A 21,622-nucleotide genomic window follows, 5' to 3' on the forward strand; every position below is an offset into this window, starting at 1 on the left:
TTTTTTTTTTTTTTTTTAAATGATTTTGAGTTCAGTTTGGATGTAATCTTTAAGGAAGTAGACTGTGAAGTCTTTCTCCTGTGGAGCTGCTGGTGGATTCGAACTGCTGACCTTTTGATTAGCAGTTGAGCATTTGACTGTTATGCCACCATCACTAGGAATCGTGCAGTCATGCCTTCAGTATCCATGCTTCCTGTTAGCATGTTAGCTCCACCAGACAGGGCCCAGTCATCGCTGGCACCCCAGTGACTAGCACTGGCCAGGCAAGTAGTGGGCACTCAACAGATACCTGGAGGAAGTGTAGGACAGATAGAATTGTGAGGAAAGAACGTGAAGTCTGAGAAGATGACAGTGGCTCTCCACCACCATGGTTTACTTCCTGAGGACACAGCGCCAGGGAAAAGGTTATGGGTTCCAGCCGTCACCAATGAGATACCATACTGGGCCCCTCCTCCTTCTCTCCTGCCATCTCTGTGGGCCTCAAAGGCTCATAGAGACCCAACTGCAGCCCACACAGAAAGTGAATGGGGAGGAGAAGTGAGTCCTCAAGTCTAAGTAGTATAGCAGGGAACTAGGCCAAGGGGTCTTCCCACTGTAATGTCCACCAGCAAAACTGTCACAACTTAACCATCTGACGATGAAGGCCTCATCTAGCCTCATTTGGCAATGAAGGTCATTGTCAAACTGAACATTTGCCAGATCCTACACTGGGGGGTGGGCAGTGGTGGTTCAGTGGTAGGTTTCTCTCCTCCCTCACAGGAGACCCACCTTTGATTCCTGGTCAATGCACCACATGGGCAGCCGCCATAGTGGTAGTTAAGGTCGTGTGTCAACTTGGCTGGGCCTGGTTTTCAGTGGCTGGGCAGCTGGATGTAGTATTATTCCCCATGACGAGATTGGTAATCAACTCCACGGTGGAATCTACTGGAGTGGCTGAGTAGCTGCCTTAGGGAATGTGGTCTGCTTCCAGTATATAAGCAGCAGCTTTGGGAATGGTCTTGAGTTTTTGGCACACCTGAATCCCGTCATGTAGCCAAGTCATCGTTCAGCAGCCTGCCATGTTGTCTGCTGATCTTGGGACTAGTGATGGACTTGAATTAGCAGCCTGCTATATGGTTTGATTATTTGTGGGCTGTGCCATTTTACTTGTCAACTTTGGGTTTGTCAGCCTCAGCAGCCAGCAGTTGCCTAAGTGAAGAGATGTCTCCAGCTCCAGTGGGCCGGGAGCAAGAGGCAGAGCTGAAGCCCAAGGTCAAGAGGCTTTCACCCAGCCCCTAGAGCTGGCAGTTTGAACTCAGACTTCCAGGCTCCTAAACTGTCAGAGAATAAAACCCTGTTTATTCAAACCACACATTTGTGGTCTGTTAGAGGGCACGAGAGAACTCAAACACCCCCATTTGTCAGTGGAGGTTTGTGTGTTGCTATGACACTCAACGGGAGCTCTGGTGGCTTAGTGACTAAGGCACCTGACTGCTAACCAGAAGGCTGGAGGTTTGAACCCACCAGTCACTCCTCGGAAGGAAGGTTGGGCAATCCATTTCCGTGGTGATATTGCCTAGGAAACCCAAGGAAGGGTTGCTATGAGTCGGGTCCGACTCGACAGCACATAACGTGTGTGCATGCACGCGCGCGTGCACACACACACACACATACACAGTGCTCAATAGGCTTTAGCGGAGCTTCCAGACTAAGATGGACTAGGAAGCAAGGGCTAGCTATCTACTTCCCAAAACCAGCCAATCAAAACCCTAAGGGCACAGTGGTCCCAGCTGCAAGTGATCATGGGCACAGCCAGGCCTGGGGGCCAGGCAGAGTTTTGCTCTGTTGTGTGTGAGGGCACCAAGACTGAGGCCGACTGACGGCAGTTACCAACAACCACAACCACAACAAGACTCCTCAAGATCATCATGATAAACCCCCCAAATCACAGAGCACACATCTGCACATGGGAGCCCCAGCATGCTCCCCAAGGAGCCTAGCTCGTGTCCCAGACACACACCTGTCCCCCATCCTCACAGAAACGGTGCAGCCCGGGAGGCAGATGGACCTGCGCTCACATCCCAGCCCTGCCCCGTGTATCCACGGCCTCGAGCGGATTCTTGTCTTACTTTACAGGCTGTTTGAGGATTACACGGGAAGCTCTGGGCATGGACGGCGGGTTCTGCGTGGTGCTTGATGGCGTTCCCTGGCTCCCTCTCTTGTTCAGCTATTTTGTGGCCACCACCTGTTGCTGTGGTGTGCTTGTCTCAGCAGCCTCATTTTCCCTTTCTGTTCTGGGTCGGGAGGCATATGGGAATCGAGCATCAAGTGAAAACACAGAGGCCCCAAAGAGGGATTCCAGAGCTCGCCTGCAAACCCAGTCCCTGGGCTTTGGGGAACGGCCTCTGTGCTATCTGCTTTCTGCAGACTTCCTGTTCCTTGGCTCTGTCTCAGGTGTATACAAGTGGCTGGCAAAAGATCACTTTGAGGTGTTACCAGATTATAGTATTTGATTAACAGAATTAATTGCACAGCTAGCTAATAACAGCGATTAAAAGCAAATGAAAGCCTCATGTTACAGTGTTCTTGATCTTTGTTGTTTATGGTAAATAAAACAAAAATAACTCGCCTACTGAACTAGTATGAAAAAACTGGCGTGAACCCAAATCTACTTGGATGAGTAAAATGGACAAGGTCTGGCTTAAAAAAAAAGATTCTGAATCTTTATTTTTCAATACATGGTGCCACTTAACTGTCACACACACTACTTAATTACCATGGTTAAGTAGTATATGATCCCTCTTAGATCATATACAAGGAGCTCTGGTGGCGCAGTACCTAAGGCATCTGACTGCTTGCTGCCCAGAAGGTTGGTGGTTCAAACCCACTAGCCACTCTGCAGAAGGAAGATGGGGAAATCACTCCTGTAAAGATTAACCACCTCGGAAACCCAATGGGGGTCGCTGTGAGTCGGAACAGATTCAGTGGCAATGAATTTTGATTTGTGAGATCATACGTGGAGGGGGGAGTGGGAGGGTGAAGACTCCAAGAGCAACTGAGGAAGAAAGGCAAGCACTGCCAAAAGTTAATTCTGAGTGTGAAGGGTATATGGTGTCTGCTTGACTAGTCTTTTCTTGTTTCTGTAAGTTTAAAAAATTTTTAAATAAATGGTTTGGAGGGAAAATGCACTAGACCCTAAGAATGATATGAAATTTTAGCTCCATGCTATTGAAAGAAGGAAAGTTCTGAGCTTGAGAATTTCCCTCTTTCTTAAAGGAGAGGATATGCAAGCACTGTTGCTATTGGTAGTGACCATGGAGTTGACCCCAACTCACAATGACCCCGTGCACAATGGAACACAACGCTGCCGTGTCACCTCCATGATCAGCTGTGACCAGATCACTGTGATCCACAGGGTTTTCATTTGCTGATTTTCAGGAGTAGGGCCAGCAGGCCTTTCTTCCAAGAAGCTCTGTTGAGATATGCAAGCTCCACTGGTGGATGGCTAGTGGCTAAGCATGAGATGCATGGACTGGGAACGGAACCCAGGTCCCCTGCATGAAACTCAGAATGCTACCAATGAACCACTAATGCCCCCAACAAGTATTAGAGAGGTGATACAATACATTAGAACCAAATTAAGACTTCCTTAGAGATGAGCTGAATTAAAGTAGACTAGAAAAGACAGTAAGGAGCTCTGGGAGCACAGCGGCTAAGGCACTGGCTGTTCATCAGAAGGTTGGTGGTTGGAACCCACCAGCTATTCCATGGGAGAAAGATGAGAAAGACTACTTCCGTATAGGGCCTTGGAAACCCTGTGGGGCAGCTCTACTCTGTCCCACAGGGTCACTATGTATCGGTATCAATTCAATAGCAGTTTTTCTAACCCAGTGGTTTCTCTGGGTTAGAAAAGAAAGTCCCGCTCTCACAGCCCCTGATTCTGTGTTACACAGTGCAGGGTGTCTGGGATCTCCCTGATCACACCGCATGCCACATGGTTCCACATTCTGCATGTTGGAACGCTGCCCTCACTCATCCGTTTCACAGATCAACAAACTAAACACAGAGTGCCCATGACTTGTCCACGGAGGTCTAGGTATCTCAAAGATGGTTCAAGCAGGACTTTGAAATGTCTCTCCTCACCCCTGCAAAAAAGTAAGTTTACAGTGATGACGACAGGAAACCTATACACCTGTTGACAATTATTTCTTGATGAAAACAGGTATACAAGCATAACTCAGAGGGTCAGAATTAAAATATAAATGTATCTCTTTGTCATTTGATAAAATTAACTTTTACAAGCATGGGCTTATAATCTAAAAATTATATACAAAACTCAGAAAGAAGTGACAAGTTCCTTCAATCATTAACAGGGTAACACAATGTCATTCAAGATGGTGCTAGCCAGCTGCTCTGACTTGGTGTCAAACGCTTTCTCCTGTAGGGGTTGTCATTACCCAAAACCCATTGTTGTCAAGTCAATTCCAACTCATAGCAACCCTACAGGACAGAGCAGAACTGTCCCATAAGACTTCTAAGCATATAATCCTTCTGAGAGCAGACTGCCACATCTTTCTAGGGGTTGTTATTACTGGTCACCAAATGCTTTCAAGAAGAATCCAGCCATGCCCAGCATGCTGGAAGGTGAATTCCAAACCACCTCCTCAAAAATCATTCACTGGGATGCTTTTTTAAATCGCTGCAATTTTTCAGTGTCAGATGAATTGACATGTACAGATACTCACGATTATCATACATTAGCAGAAATTAAAGTCACTTGATTTTACTAGGCCTCTAAGAATTTAAGCAGATGGCTCAACAAAACCATGTGCCATTAATCTGTAACATAAACCTGGTATTAATTCTCTTATTAAATAGATGGGTAAATATTAAACATCAAAAGTGAGAACTCACATTAGTCCAGGCTGGGAATGAGCAATGCTTGCCACTAGCATGCGAAGGCAGAACTGGTGATTAGATGTGGCCATTTTGCTGTTTTCTCTACCAGAGAACTGTTTGTTCCACTGTAGTTTAATCAATAGGGGTTGTCTCCATCTTCTACCTGGGACATGAGAGTCCTCTCTGGAACCAACAGTTTTAAACCTAGAGGCTGCCATCTGGGGTAAAGTGACCATCCCAAGGGGTTTCCTTAAGGACTATGATCTTCTGCCAAGCGTGAAAAACTACAGACTGAATTAAGGGGGTTGTAGAAGCAGTGGCTTGATGGCACATAGCAACAACAACGGAAGCACTGGCTGGTTCTGTCTAGAACCAACCGTAGGTAGAAAGACTTGGAAGACCAGACCAGCATGGCGGCACAGGGGACTCCGAACTCTTCCAACTACAATACTTAAGAGCTGAATAAAGTAAAGCAACATATTTTTAAAGCATTGCTGGACTTGACAGAAAGTAAGGGGAATCTCGGAGACCCATTTTTAAAAAAATCAAGCCCATTGCCACTGAGTTGATTCAGACTAGCGACACATTAAGGCTGAGTCGTTTCTGAGGCTGTAAATCTTTACGGAAGCAGATTGCTTCATCTCTCTCCTACAAAGCAGCTGGTGCGTTTGAACCACTGACCTTTTCGTTAGCAGCCAAATTAACCACTATGCCACCAGAGACTCATATATCTATCTACCCATATACAAACACACATCCATCACATAAACAAATGAAAAAATTAAAATAAATAAAGAGAAAAAACCTGAAAGGTGAGGCGTAGGCAACTAAGAAACTTAAAGTTTCTCTGAAGCAAATGCCTCCACCAGCACTGGGACAAGAGCTTAACTTATGGCGACACTGGCAGGAACACTGATTTTTGGGAGCCTCCAAATTACTGTGACCCTTTAAAGGGTGTTAAAGTGGCCTCAGGTATATTGGTCCCTCAGACTTCCAGCAGAAGTTGCAAAGCCAAATCCTCTCTGGAGCAAAGCATCTCTAATTTAGGCCATTAGGATTCCCACAGATTAGTTCAAGGCAATATTTAAGTAGAAAAACAAAACTAAACAAAACTCATTGCCAGCAAGTCAATTCCGACTCATAGTGAGCCCCACTGGGTTTCCAAGGCTGTAAATCTTTATGGAAGCAGACTGCTGTACCTTTCTTCTATGGAATGGCTGGTGGTTTCAAGCCACCAACCTTCTGGTGAGCAGCCAAATGCCTTAGCCACAGTACTACCAGAACTCCTTACTCAAGGAGAAGCTCATTTAAAACCATAAAACATATCAGCAAACAAGCCACTAGAAACATCTAAACATAAAAATGCCACATATAAGACCAAAAAAACAACAAACTCTAGATACACTCCTTGGAGAGAATAATCATGGGAGAACAGAAGGGCTGTGTATGCACAGGGAGACAGCTCAGGGGGCAGACGTGCAGGGAGGGAAGGACACAGGGAAGAGGTAACTATGGGGAAGAAGTGGGAGGGGAGCTGTTGCACTGTGGTAAACTGTAATCAGTGTCATGAGACAAAGTGTATGTGAGCTGCTGTATGAAAAGTCAATTTGCTCTGTAAACTTTCACCCACATCACAATTAAAAGCAAACAAACAAACAAACAAAAAAACCAACTCACTACCATTGAGTCTATCTAACTTCCTTGGGTTTCCGAGGCAGTACCTCTATGGAAGTAGATTATCCAATCTTCCCTCCAAGGAGTGATTGGTGGGTTTGAACCCCCAACTTTTTGGTGGTTAGCAGTCAAATGCCTTAGGCACTATGCCACCAGAGCTCTGCATATAAATCCAGGACTCCTCACTTGAAAGGTTTCAGGGAAAAGGCATGGCCCTCACAGGCAGACAATGGGGCTCACTGTCAGCCTTAACCTTGGCTCCACAACGAATGGGAGGAGGAGTCTTCCCTGAGAATTCTTAACCACAAACCTGAAGTCTTGTGTGTATGAGGCCAGAATTCTATGAATAGTGTTGCCCCAAAGACCCCAGGTTAAATTTAATTTCAAGTGCCCAATGGTGCCTACAAGAAGAAAAGGAAAATCCTTTCAGGAAGAACACACTTTAAACTCAGGCTACAAAGAATTCCCATACATAAGATTTCAAGGAACACAGATTCATAACCAAAAATCATTTAACAAACAAGGTATCAGTCACCATGAACAAGAAACACTGGGAAAAAGTTATCAAATCTGCATGGCAAAGACTGCAAATATTTGAAAAATCAGATACAGATACAGAATGTAAAATAAGTATGTGTAAAGAAATAAAAGAGGGAATTGAAAAGTGTTAGAAAGGAAGAGTAGACTATTAAAAGAAAGCAGGCCTATTTCAGAGAGCACCAAATAAAATTTCTAGAAATGAAAAATATAGCCCCTGAAATCAAAAACAAAAACAAAGCAAAACAAACTAAACTCAATGCAGCTGAAGAGAAAAACCAGTAGATTAAAGGCTAGAAAAACAAACCAAACCCACTGCTATCCAGTTGATCCCGACTCACAGTGACCCCTACTGGGTTTCTGAGGCAGTAAATCTTTATGGAAGTAGATAGACTGTCCTGTTTTCCTTCTGTGGAATGGCTGATGGATTTCAATCACCATGCTTCTGGTTAGCAGTCAAATGCCTTAAGCACTGAGCCACCAGAGCTCTGAAAATATTACCTAAAGTGCAGCAGAGAGATACAGAGAGAGATGGGAAATAAGGAAGAAAGGTTGGACAGTATGGAGCAGCGTAAGAAGGTCCAATATAAATCTAATTGGAGTTCCAGAGCGAAAAGAAAAATTGGGGGTGATCTAATACTTGAATAGAAAATGGCTGAGGTTTTTCTAGTTTTTATGAAGGATGTCCATTTCCAGATTTAGAAATCCAACAGACCCCATGCAGGATAAATACAAAGGGACCCTTATCACTCAGGAAGCAGCAGCAGTGAGGACAAAGCAGGTGAAGCAGAGTAAAGTGGGACCATATTCTCACGGTGTTCCGAGCAAAAATAAACAACCGTCAACCTGAAATATCACATCCCTTAAAACCACCTTTTAAGAGTGAAGCAGACACATCTGTTGTAGACAAAACTTCAGGGCTTTAACAACAGGCAGACCTTCACTATAGGAACGTCTTAAGAATGTATTTTAAGAAGAAAAAATAATCCAAAAAGGAAGGTCTGAGATGTTAAGAAGAAACGGTAAGCAAAGGAAATGGACACGAGTACCGATACACAAAGCAACAATGATGATGACCCGATGACATAAAGACGACAAAAACCAAAACAGACCCAAAGTCCTGACAGAGACAGCACATCGGGTGGGAGGAGGAGGGAAGACGAGTTAAGTCTTCCAAGGGTCCTGTGTTGATCAGGAGGCTGAAGATACTGATTAACCTTTTAAAACACTCCTGGTTAAATTTCTAGGATCAACACTAAAGGAAGAGAAACAGAATGATTAGAAGGGAAAAAATGGCATACAGAGTGAGAGAGTATCAATCCACTTAAAATAATGCTGTAAAGGAAAAAGAACCTAAATAATGTAGGACAAATAGAAATATAAGATGGGAGAAATGAATCCAAATCTATCAGCAAAACTGGGGATAAAATAATCAGCTAAAAGGGAGAGATCATTAACATGAATTTAAAAAGGTTACATATTCTTTATAAGAGAGTAACCTAGAACTGAAAGACACAGAAAGGTTAAAAGTGAAAGGATGGAAAATGTTGCATCATGCAGATGAAGCTGTATTAAATCCAGGTAAGACAGTTTTTAAGGCAAGAAAAAAAAAAAAAATCATTACTACAGATAAAGAGAATCATTAAATATGCATAAACGTTCAAGCCACCAGACATGAGTACTTCCAATAAGATAGTTTCAAAATAGCAACAGCCCAAATTGAAAGAGCTTCAGGGAGAAGATGTCAAATCCACATTATAATGGGAGATTTTAAAACATCACTTCCAGTATTCAACTGCTCAACTTGTGCTTTCTTTCTGTTTCACTCTCAAAGAACACACAAGCACTGTTAGTATTAAAGATTTGATCTAATGGCACATATTGAACATTAGGTGCAGAGCCTAAGTCACCTGACTGCTAACCAGCAGACTGGTGGTTCAAACCCACCAGCCACTATGTGGAAGGAAGACCAGGCAATCTCCTTCCATAAAGATTTACCACCTCGGAAACCTAATGGGGGGTCACTGTGAGTCAGAATCGACTCAATGGCAGTGGGTGGGTGCTAACAACAGAGAAGGTAAATTCCTTTGAAGCACACATGGCACATTTATAAAAATTAAACAATACAAGACCATAAAACAATTCTCAACACATTTCAAAGAAGTGGCACCTTACAGATCAATTATCTGACCACAATGTACTGAAGTTAATAATCAATGCTGAACAGGTAACTAGAAACAAAAATAAAAACACAATCCCTTACCTTTAGGTTTGCAAACACACTTCCAAAAATATCCATGGATCAAAAAAGTAATCATAAGGGAAATGAGTAAATAGTTTGCATTTGATAACAAAAGTAAGACATATCAAGAATTATGGGCTATAACTAAGCAGCAGTGTGAGGGAGATTATAACCTTAACACTTGTTTTAGGAAAAGAAAAAAAAGGTTGAGAATAAAAGTATCCAATCTAGGTAACATGCAAAGAAAGTGGAAATAAAACTACATATAAAAAAATTAGTAAGAATCAATGAAATACAGAACAAGTGCAAAATAAAAGCAAATCAAACAAACAAATGAAATGCTGACCAGAAGGAATCCAAAAACAACCCAAGAAAAATCCTGAAAGTGCATTCTTTGGCGAGGGGAAGCAAAAACAAACCCAAAACCTCTTGGCAAGACTAATCCAGATAAAAAGAGATGATACAAATAATGAGGGAAAATAACAAACCCACGACTACAAATGCAGAAGATACTGAAGAGATGACAAGATGTGTTACGAATTACTTCACGTCAATCTACCTGAAAACTGGGGTGAAAATACCAGTTGTCCTATAATTAATCAATCAATGAAGAGAACAGTTCAATCTCACACCACAAAGAAAACACCAGCATCAGACTGCTGTACGAGCAAGTTCTAGCAAACATTAAAAACCAGACAATTCCAATCTTACATAAACTCTTCCAGATAACTAACAAAAAAAGGACTACTCCTTAATTCATTTTATGAGGCTAATGTAATGTTGACACTAAAACAAGGTAAGGGGGCACTGGAGAAAATGAGGCATGAAAAAAAAAGTCACATCATAGATAAACTTTGCGTTAGCTTACCAGCTCTAAGACTGTGAAACATACAATGTATTACTAGCTAATATATTCAGGAAGGCAAGTTTTACTCGAAATTGGTAATTTATAATTCGCTTCAAAGTAAAAACGTGGAAGAGAAAAATCTTATAATTATCTTTAATGATGCAAAAATAATTTTTAGATGAAATTCTGCTGTGCAGTGAATTATTTAATACGGCCCCTTCAGCCATGAATGGATATCCTCCCATCACTGACAGCACTGTACCGTGGGATAGATCTTGAAATTTTCTTCCAGACAATGGATGCAGTATCATTCCTCTTCAATTAGTCATTCCTGGGATCACAGACATGATTGCCCGATTTAAAAATGGCCAATACCATCCCATTTCAGCTCACCAGTTAACGTGACTATTATTCAAATTTATGTATCAACTACTAATGCCAAAAATGAAGAAATTAAAGTTGTTAGCCATTTCTGCAGTCTGAAATAGATCAAATGTGCAATCAGATGCATTGATAATTACTGTTGATTGGGATGGGAAAGTTTAGAAACAAAGTAGGATCAAAAGTTGGAAAATACGGCCTTGGTGATAGAAATTACACCAGAGATCACAAGATAAGAATTTTGCAAGACCAACGACTTATTCATTGCAAATACCTTTTTTCAACAACATAATCAACAGCTACACACCTGACCTCCCCAGATGGAATACACAGGAATCAAACTTCCACATTTACAGAAAGAGACGACAGAGAAGCTCAATGTCATCGGTGAGCACGAGGGTACGGGTCGACTGCGGAAAGGACCATCAACTGCCGAGGTTTCTTTTCCCAGAAATGGAATGCCAGGCCTTTCTTCCAAGGTAGGTCTAGTTGGACTCAAACTTCCAATCTTCTGGTTAACAGCTGAGTGTTAACCATTTGTACTACCCCGGGCCCGCTCAACTCTATGAGATTAATACCAAAGGCTTTGCCAAAATGCTTGTATCTGTTCACGCTCCCACCAGCAGTTCCAATTGCTCTACGTCCCCACACACATTTAGAATTGTCATACTCTGTGTTTCAACAAACCTAGTAACGGCATCTCCTTATGCTGTAATTTGCATTTCCTTTGTTACTAAGACGTTGACCAGTTTTTCATGTATTTAACTGAATGTCTGAATATGCTCGTGTGTGTCCAATGTATCAAATCTCTTCTTGCGATGGTCTCTCAATTCAGGCGGGACAGTCTCAAGGTCATACTTTGGCTCTTGTGGACTTACCTGAATTTTCGTCAGCTTCAACTTGCATAGTACTTACTGCGTGCCGGGTGCATAATCCTGTGCTACCCCTAACAACCCATGAAGCAGGTACTATTTCCCTCAAGAGAACCCGGGTGCCTTTGCCCTAGATCATACAGCTACAGGATCCACACACAGGAAACTTGGCTCCTGAGTGCACGTGTGTCCTCACTGGGGCCAGTCGTCACATGCGTCTCCGGGTGGTACAAGTGGTGAACACGCTCACTTGCTAACTGAAAGGGTTCGAGTCCATCCAGAGGCACTTGAGAAGTAAGACATATGGATCTACTTTTGAGAAATCAACCATTGCCACCCCTGTGGAGCACGGTTTTGCTCTGACACACATGGAGTCGCCAGGAGTTGAAATGGACCGGATGGCAGCGGGCTGACATGAGAAGGACCCACTGCTATCAGTTCTCTCCTGATCTTCTGGTGAGCACTGGACATTTGAGCCCTCTCTGTTACCTGAGTAGCCACTCTGGGACAAAAGGAGCCCTAAGGTATGAGTTTCCATTTAGGGTAAGGAGCAAATTTTGGAAATAAAATGAGGTGATGGTTTAAAAGAAAAAAGTCTCAGAGACTTGAAAGCAAAGGGGCCCAGATCCATATGTGTTCCCATGGTCTCTACCTGGGAGGCAGCCTGTAATACCCCAAATATTAGAAACTTGAGATTCCCCCTTCCCAAGAGGGCCGGTGACAGTTCTTCCAGGGCTACAACTGTTTGCTCCATCCAATGTAATATTTGCAACTCATTTCCCTGGGAAAGCAGCAGAGGACACAGGCATAAAACTTTTAAGATGTGTGAGCTGTTAGGTGGAGGGTAATTTGTCTTGAAGAATGTAGCCCAGGCAAATTCAAAAATAACACGGCTTCCACTGGCTAAGGATGGGCCAACCTCTGAGGTTATTGAGTAAAAAGTCAACACCGTAGAGTCAATTACTCTATTGACAGACACTCTTACAAGGAGATTTCACATCATAATTATATGCAAAGGAACCCAGCAAACACACCGCTGGGTAATGATCAGCTAATAAAAGTAACACTTCATCTATGTCAATAACAGTTTCAGAGTAAAGACAAACAAACATGACCTTTGCCACTCAGTGGAGGGGAAAAAAAAAAAAAAATCCCTGAAAGACAAATATTTTCACTTAAGGAGAAGTCACTTGACACAGAAAACCTGTCACACAAAGCAGAGGAGGAAATTGGTCTTTAGTGGGGGGCTAACGACTCTCCCTGCCTTCCCTCAGCCCCAGACTGAACTGAATGGGACAGCAACCCCCCCCCCCATAAACATTTTGAGCACTCACAGGAGCCCTTGGTCACTGCCACATGGTCCAGCAGATGCCATTCAGGGCTGTTCTACTCTCTGTTGGACTGCTTTCCTTTCAACTTCAGCTGAATTTAGGTTCAGTGGACACACGGTCAAATTAAAAACAATAATTACAATGAATGTGAAAGAGCAAAGCAAGATTTCTTTTCCCCAAACATCTTTTGATGGGTTTTACCCAGACAAGAATTCTGCAAACACCTAGGTAGCTATGGTTTTGCAATTAAGTTCTGAAAGCATCTGGAACCTACTATTTGTTGGGCATTTAGGATATAAAGAGGCCAAGAGATTAGAAGCAAGGATCCTCAGTCTTAGAGGACTTACTACACTTCCTCCTAATTTCCCTTTAAATGGTGTGTGCGTGGCAGATACACAGTTGGTATTTCCACAATATACTGACAATGCACAATGGCTTTCTACACACTTCATCTCTATGTATGCAACGGGAACTTGTCTAGTTCGTGCAAACTGCAACTGTACGTTTTACCAAAACATTCCTGCTCAAAATGCCTACAACAGTCAGGAAGGTCATCCTGAGTGGAGTATGCTTTTATTGTTCTATCATTATTATATATAGCTATATCATCATCATTATTATATCATTATTAATGGACTGTCTCTCAGCCCCAAGTCACATTTCTGCTTCACCACTTGGCTCTATGTTAGGTTCGCCAACAGAGGGAGTCACAGAGACTGTGAAGGTGGTGGAGGAAGAAGGGACACACTCCTTCCTGTGTGTTTCCTGTTCCTAGGTCGCCCCAGAAGCAGAGGTGACTTCCTGTAGCAACTGCTGAATCCAGTCAGCAGTTTTACTAACAGTTGCAGAAGCAACTTCATTACATTCTCAGAGGTGCCAACACCAGCTGCAGCCTCCTCCTCAGAGGTCTGGATGCCAGCCCCACAGGGCCCTCCTCTGAGCTCAAATACTCTAGGACCAGCCCTAGCCCCAGAGGTCCCAGTCCCTGGGGAATAATTCCAACCTCTTCCCTTTGTTTCCTCAACCCTTGAGGTGATAGTAGCTTCCTCTAACTGCTATCTCCATGATATCTTGAGTTCTGTTTTTTTACCCTTTCAGTTTTCTGGTTAATAACTTCCTACTGAGTTCACAAATCTTTATTGAATTCTCTAATACCTGGGTGTAGTTTCTGTCCTCTGACTGGATCTGAATGATACACAAGTCTAGCCTAAAATTGTTATGTAGTCTTTGACTTTAGAGGTGGCCAAACTAAGGTACTCACTGGATGAGATGAGAACAAGACAAGACTTTGTTTTGCTGCATGGCTCTGTAATCTTCTAATCAGAACAGAAATAAGAAAAATCAATATTGTAAATAATACCTCAAAACTCACTGCTGTCGAGTCTGGAAGTTCATACTTCCAATTCATAGTGACCCCGCGGGACAGAGAAGAACTGGGTTTCCAAAGCTGTAATCTTTATGGAAGCAGATTGCCCACATTTTTCTCCCATAGAGCAGCTGGTACACAGCTTTTGGTAAGCAACTGAGCACTTTAACCACCGCAGCACTAAGGCTCCTCAACTAATGCTCTAGAAGGGTACTGATCAGTAAAAGTGGTGATAAGCTATGCCATGAGGGTAACAGTTAAACTCATCGGGCACCACTTGCTAAATGCCAGCCTGGCTTTAGGTTTTCCCTCCCTTTCTGCCTGGACCCTCTGTATCCTTCCCGAAGGGATGGGCGGAATCAGATTGAAACCCGCGCTTGGAAGCACTAAAAGAATGGCCACTGTGACAAAACAGAAGTGCAAACTTAGAGTCTACTAATGGAAACCAGATTGCTACTCCACGCCAAAACAGCCTCAAGTTCTTCACAAGCAGAAAAGGTAAACTAGGAGGTGACATGGGAAAGACTTTAAGAAAACAATGGAAAGCACAGTGTGTCCCTTTCACAATGTCAAGCAAATGCACTGATGCTATAGCTTCATAAAATGGGTTTACCGTTCATGACCTCCAGAAGAATCATGGATCTAATGGTAGCCAAGAAAAATACTGTAAGAATGACAAGGGAAGGATCCTTCCCACAACTTTTTAGAAAGTATCACTGTGTCAGCCTAGTAGAAATGATGAATGGTTTTACAACTTAATCAGTACTCTTAACTTCTACCAACTTCCTTCCGAATTCACCAGTCATCTGTCAGTTTGTCATTTGGTGGTGGCTTGCATGCTGCTATAAGGCTGGAAGCTATGCCATCAGTATTTCCAATATGGTGGAGAGGTTTCAGCAGAGCTTCTAGACTCCGACGAAGAAGAAAGACCTGCTGATCTGTTTCCAAAAATGAGCCAATGAAAATCTTATGAATCGCAACAGATCACTATTTGACTTGCCTTGCTTTGGACATGCCATCAAGAAGGATGAATTTACAGAGAAGGACACCCTGTGTGGTGAAGTAGAGGGCCAGGGGAGGTGAGGGAGACTGCTGGTGAGATGGACGGGCACAACAGCTACAACGAAGGACGAGAACATTCCGCCAAATGTGAGGATAACACAGGACTGGGCAACACCTCATTCTGTTGTACAGAAGGTCATCAGGAGTCAAAGTCGATTCCCATGGCAGTTATCTATCTACTCCATCTATTCATCCATCTATCTATTTGTCCACTCCTACACCATGGTCTGAGTGGAAATCCAGTGATTTCCATTTTGACAAAAGTAGGTTGGTTTGCTGGTAGAGTTCAGAAGACCAGAGAAGCTCCATATGCTTGGAAAAACACCATACGGTGGAATCACACAAGGTAGGTAGCTCAACTTTGTGTTGCCCTCTGGCCCTGGTTGGATGGATTTTCTGGACTGGTTTCATGTGGGACATGAGACACTGTGAAAGCAAAACGGCCTTCAGGTGTGAACTTGACCCATCAGCACACAGAAGAGGATGTTGCTATTAAGACATTCAGCTCAGCCTGGTAGGTCTTTTCTAACCCAGCAGCCCGAGTCCAGCATTGTGCAACAATGAGGCATCAGCAAACTTGAGTGAACCCTAGCCCCTGTGCTTAGCAAGCTCACACTGAGGACAGAGAGGGACACCCAGAAATTCTGACACAAGGTAACTCATCCAAGTTCACACTAAATCATGGCAGTTATGGGTTCATAACGCAATGCACTGCCGTGGAGTGACTCACAGTGACCCCTCCTTGGGTTTCCGAGGTGGTATCACTACAGAAGTAGATTGCCCAACCTTCCTTTCGAGGAGTGGTGGCTGGTGGGTTTGAACCGCGAACCTTCTGGTTAGCAGTCAAATGCTTTAGGCACTATGCCACCAGAGCTCCTTATAAAGGGGTCATAGGAAAGCATAATTTGTCTGATGCTGGCTCAGACAGCACATTCAGAAGGAACCATATTTGTAATGAGCTTGGGAGGACACACTGCCTTGAATGTACAGAGGAAACTGTACAAAGAAGATGGGCAGATACTGGACATACTCGGGGAACAAATAGTTGGTTCAAGGAGAAAGGTGGACTGGGTGGGAGACTGGGGATGTGGCAGGAGCCATGGAAGGTGCCTCTGCAGAGGCTGGAGAGGCACGTTTTAGGAAAGCAGTCTGGCAGCAATTGGCAGATGGGCAAGAGCGGGGAGAGAAGCAGTGGGAAGAAGGGGAGGAGCTGCCCATGGTTCACGTGACAGCTGTAAGCCAGTGATGGCCCTCATCTGGGGCTGGTGGTGGAATGAGAAGCATGGATGGAAGACATTGATCCAAGGAAGATTCCTGTGCCTTGGTAACTGATCTGATTCTCAGAATCACGGGAATGCTACCTGTTCTTTATATACCTTATCAAAGGAGTTTCCATATACAATTTTGCGTTTGATTTTCACTGCAATTCGTGAGGTCAGAAATTTGCCGAAAGCCACAGGACTGGTAAGTGATGGCGCTGGGTCTAGAAACTAATTAACAGCCCATTTACTCTTTCTTGCCACCTGCTTTTTCAGAATGAAAACTTAATTTGTCTCCATCTCTTCACCTGCCAAGAAACTAGGATAATTTGGAGGCCTAAGGAGAAATTGACAACTTTTACCAGAGTCTTTGGGAGTTACTCTAATTTTTTTCAATGTCCAAACCAGGCTCACTGGCTTCACTAGGTAGAGGCTGATCCTCTCCGTCCTCTGAAGTGGCTCTACTGGATACAGGATCCCCTCCCCACTCCTCAGGCTGGGCTGACCCAACAGGCTGCATCCCTTACCTCATGGCTGCCGTCATTCCAATGGGAGTGATCGGCAATGGCCGGACTCCAGGAAACATCCCTCGGCTCAGAACCCGGGCTCCATTCTGGATCACTCCTGAAGGAACTGAAGAAACAAAAAGGAAAAAAAAACAAAACCGCATGTGAATTCAACTGTGAAGGTTAGACTTCTAAGTCAGACATTTTGGATACTCCAAGGAGAGAGACAGACTAAGTTGGTGGGTGGTAGGGGGATAGAAAAATATGTACAGAGCAGAAAGGACAGCAGAGAGAGAGAGAGCAGTGACAGGCAGGAAGAGAACCCGTGTTAAGAGATTTTGTCAGCAAAGTCAGACTAAGAGCATACAATCAAGGTATTTATGCCTAGATAAAAAAAATGTAAGCTTTAAAAAGTGGGTTTCAAAAATTATTTTCTTGTATTGATTATATATTTTATGTTCAGTCAGACACTAATAAGGACTCAAGAACTCTGGCACAATCTAACAGGAGGTAGCCAAACAAAAGATCTTCTTCATGGGTCTCTGATATTGGTTAGAAGTTGACAACATCTTTCTATCTGTCCTTAGTCCAACAAGGGAAAAATACAGCCAAAGGAACAGCAAATCCGAGTTTCCAAGCCACTTGCATCTCAGCCCTAACAACACGGTTCACCCTTACAATGATCTGCCCCACCTGTTGAAAGGTCCCTCTTCCTCTTGAGTGGTTGGGAGTGAAGAGCTGAGATGGAGCTCTGGCTTCTGCTTCCGAATCATGCTCAGCTCACTTCAGAGTCTGACTTCCTCCTTCCCCTCAGTGTCCCCTAAGCAAGTCTCCTGAGGGTTCCCTTACCATCCACCTTCTCCTAAACATGCTTATGCCTGGAGCAACCCTGGGTGTTGCTGTTGCTAGGTGCCACGGAGTCAATTTTGACGGTGGTGACTCCACGTGTTCCACAGGGTTTTCAAGGCTGTGGCCTTTCGGAGGCAGACTGTCAAGCCTGTCTTCTGAGGCACCTCTGGGTGGATTCCAACAGTCAACCTTTTGGCCCACAGTCAAACGCTTAACTGTTTGCACCACACCCAGGGAACCACAGTACAACCTTAAACAACCTTTGCTCCAGCAACCATGGGATGTTGCATATTTCCCACACAAGCTCACAGTAGCTTCCCACCAAGCTGGCTGTATCTGAGGATTTATGTAATAGCTCGAACCATAGGAGATCCCTGATATTTGGTCTTTTTTCATCTCCAAAACAGATATTTCGTACGGTTCAAGCTAATACCCTATCTCTTGTTGCACCTACCAAGCCTCTTCTGTACTCCTATGGAGCCAGGTGAGCAGTATGAAGTGAGAACACATATGGAGGCTTGTACCTCTGACTTTTAATCAGTTCTTTTAATTAGTTCTTCTTGTGTGACTGTCCAAGTCCCTGCATCTCATTTCCCTTCTGTGCACAATGATCTCCAAGACCCTGTCTTCCTTCATCATCCAAAGACTCTCCCAAGACGCCAGCTGTGCCCATGTAGCCTCTGGCAGTCTCACACAGATACAAGGAGGCAGTGGACAAATGGTACCTTTTCAAAGGAAGATCATACCGAAAAGTATCTACAACATAGTGCCCCTGAAAGTGACACCCACTATGTACCCAAGGAGGCGTCACTGTGAGTCGAATCGACTCGGTGGCAGTGAGGTTTTTTTTTTTTTTTTGAGTTGTTACTTGTGTAAATGCTTTCTATAAAATAACACATCATCTAACTTATACAGTTTTTCCTGATTTTTTAAGGTCTCTAAGAGCATGAGCGTATGAACATTCCAAACCTTTAATCAAAGCCCTTTCACACAGGATGAATGTCTACCTTTTGAATACGAGATAACTTTATAAACTGTTGATTATTTGGGCATTCTCCACCTCTCAAAAGATCCCTGGTGGCATAGCAGTTAAGGGCTTGGCTGCTAACTGAAAGTTCAGTAGTTCAAACCCAATAGCTACTCCCCAGGAGAAAGATGTTGCAGTCTGCTTCTGTAAAGTTTACAGCTTTGGAAACCCTAGGGGGCAGCTTTCTCTGTCCTACAGGATCGCTGTGAGTCGGAATTGACTTGACAGCATGCACACACACACAGATACCTCTTGCTGGTGTACTTTGCATGTTCTCTTCCAGGTTTGTGTACGGCTCTTCACATAGCTCTTAAGTTAGCATGAGAGATAAAGTTGAAACTACTGCCTAAACTGAGGACAACTAGAGCAGCCCAGGGTTCCAGAATCTCCCCAGTCTCTTACCACAGCAAACCGTGAGAGTAGGCCGAACGAGAACAGAAACTTCCACCCACTCTGACTCTCAGCCTGATCTGGGATAAAAAATCAGGAACTCTGAGGCAGGAAAAGCAGCCAGCATCTCAAAAGCATGAAACCTGTATGTTTTATGTTGTATTGTGATTAATTATCAAAACATCTAGCTTCGTTGATGATATTCTCCAAGGAAGAATATCTAAAATTTATGTGACCGACTTTTAAGACTTATCATAAAGCTGCTGTAATCAAGACGGTATGGTATTTGCGTAAGGATCCACACATGAATCAGTGGGACAAAACAGAATCCAGACACAGACCCACACATACATGGTCAACTGATTTTTGAGGTACCAAGGCAATGCAATGGGGAAAAGGAGAGTGTTCGAACAAATGGATACCCGTTTGGAAAAAATAAACTTCAATCCTAACCTCACACCATATATAAAAACACACTTGAAACAGATCACAGACTTTAAAGTAAGAATTAAAACTTAAAAACATCTAGAAGAAAACTCAGGAGGAAAAGTATTGGTAATTTCCATACGCAACAGATCAGCAGAACTCTGGAGTCCGTAGGTGGGTACTCCAGTCTTTATGCAAGCTGCCTACAAAGACAGGATTTTTGTATGACCATCTGTTTTGGGCACTGTGGGAGAGGGTTTCCATGATTTTGCTGTAGGGTACTCACTTTGAAATGGTCAGATCACCACAGTGTTCAGGGTTTCCTCAGATAATACTAAATGTCTCAGTCACTGAAGACCTCATCTAGAGCAGCAAATGAATAATTTAATGGACCACACTGATAAATAACCTTAATATTTAAACACTGTGCCACTTACAATTCTTGCCAATAAAAACTACTGCAGTCTCATGTATAGAATCATGTTAATTCATTAACCAACTGCCTGTCTATGTACCAACTGATGAGGATACAGTGTGCCCTCAGATTTTGTAAGTAAAGTGGGACAGATAGAGAATTAAACAGGCACAGAAAACATAGTGCTAAGGAGCAGGGGACATAAAGACATGAAGGATACAAACACAACCCAAACTCAGGGTTATCTGGGAAGACTTTCTGTAGAAAGTGCCATCTAAGTTGGGATCTGAAAGAAGAGGAAACAGCTCGTACAAAGGCCAAAACCAAAATTCACTGCCATCGAGTTGATTCTGACTCATAGCAACCCCCACTGGTTTCCAAGGTGGTAAATCTTCATGGAAGTAAGTTTCCCCCATCTTTCTTCCATGGAGCGGCTGGTGGGTTTGAACCGCCAACCTTCTGGATAGCAGTCAAGCACATTGTTCAAGAAGAACTTAAGTTCTTTTGCTAAAGTTTATCAGGCATGACATGTGTTTGGACTTTACCCTATGGGCACTGGGAAAACCATGAAAGGGTTTTGAGCATGGAAGTGGTCTGCAGCATAGTGACTGAGAGCCTGGCTTGGGGTTGCTGAACCTGGGTCTGTGCTATCTGTCAATTACTGACTGTGGCCCTCTGGGCAAGCTATTTAAAGTCTTCCTGCATCAGTTTCTTAACGGGTGAGATGAGAATGAAAATGGTATTTACCTCACAGGGCATTTGGAGGTTAAAATTAGATTAAAAAAGGCACTGGTATTTAGAAAATACACACTAGTTATCAATTCATCCTCAACACGATCAGCGTCCACAGAGAAACCCCGAGGTGGCTTGTGCTTTCTCTATTTTAGATGCACTGTACGGCCCAGGGATTCCCGAGTGGAGCAAATGGTTCATCAGCTCGGCTGCTAATCGAAAAGTTAGTGGTTCAAATCCACCCAGAGGCACCTTGAAAGGAAGGCCTGGGGACCTACTTCTGAAAAATAAGCCACAGCAAATCCTACGAGCACGGCTCTACCACACACCTGTGGTCGCCATGAGCTGGCACAGCGTGGACGCCAACCAGCCTTTTATTGTGTGTGTGTGTGGGGGGCGGTACCGGAGGCCGTAAGAATGAACAAGATGAAAAGGCAGACCATGTTACAAGAACTTCGAGGTGTTCCTGGTCCGTGCTGCAGAGGCAGCACTGACTGTTCTGGGGGTGCTTCCCTTCCCCTGGTGCAGATCAAGTCAGTCACTCCTGGGCAGCAAATGCCCTAAACACCTAAAATCCTAGGACAAAGATGAGAGCCCCAGGATGCGAAGTTACGGAACACACGTCCTCCTTAACTCTGCGGTGGCTGCTGAGTCATTCCCCAAGCCTGAAGACAGTGCCTGCAGTTTGCCCAAATGCCAGAACCTTTAAGCACCAGGGGCAAGCCCAGCAGGAAGAGAAAGAAGAAAGGAAGCCAGCATTGGCTGAGCCCCTACTGGGCAGCCAGGTCTGTCTTACACTCTGTCCTAGTTAATCCTCAGTCATCCTTT

The 21,622-nt window shown here is 43.8% G+C and overlaps 1 protein-coding gene across 1 annotated transcript in view; it reads right to left on the reverse strand.

The window, feature by feature from the left end:
* The window catches only part of FOXN3 (forkhead box N3), a 271,061-nt gene that overhangs the window by 2,976 nt on the left and 246,463 nt on the right, over positions 1 to 21,622 (reverse strand). The window contains exon 5 of the mRNA XM_007944485.2: positions 16,977 to 17,082. Coding sequence (XP_007942676.1) covers positions 16,977 to 17,082 — 106 coding nt within the window. The remainder of the gene's footprint in view (positions 1 to 16,976; positions 17,083 to 21,622) is intronic.

This window comes from Orycteropus afer, unplaced genomic scaffold (assembly GCF_000298275.1).
Source record: "Orycteropus afer afer isolate SDZICR_OR568_19922 unplaced genomic scaffold, OryAfe1.0 scaffold00127, whole genome shotgun sequence".
NCBI lineage: Eukaryota > Metazoa > Chordata > Mammalia > Tubulidentata > Orycteropodidae > Orycteropus > Orycteropus afer.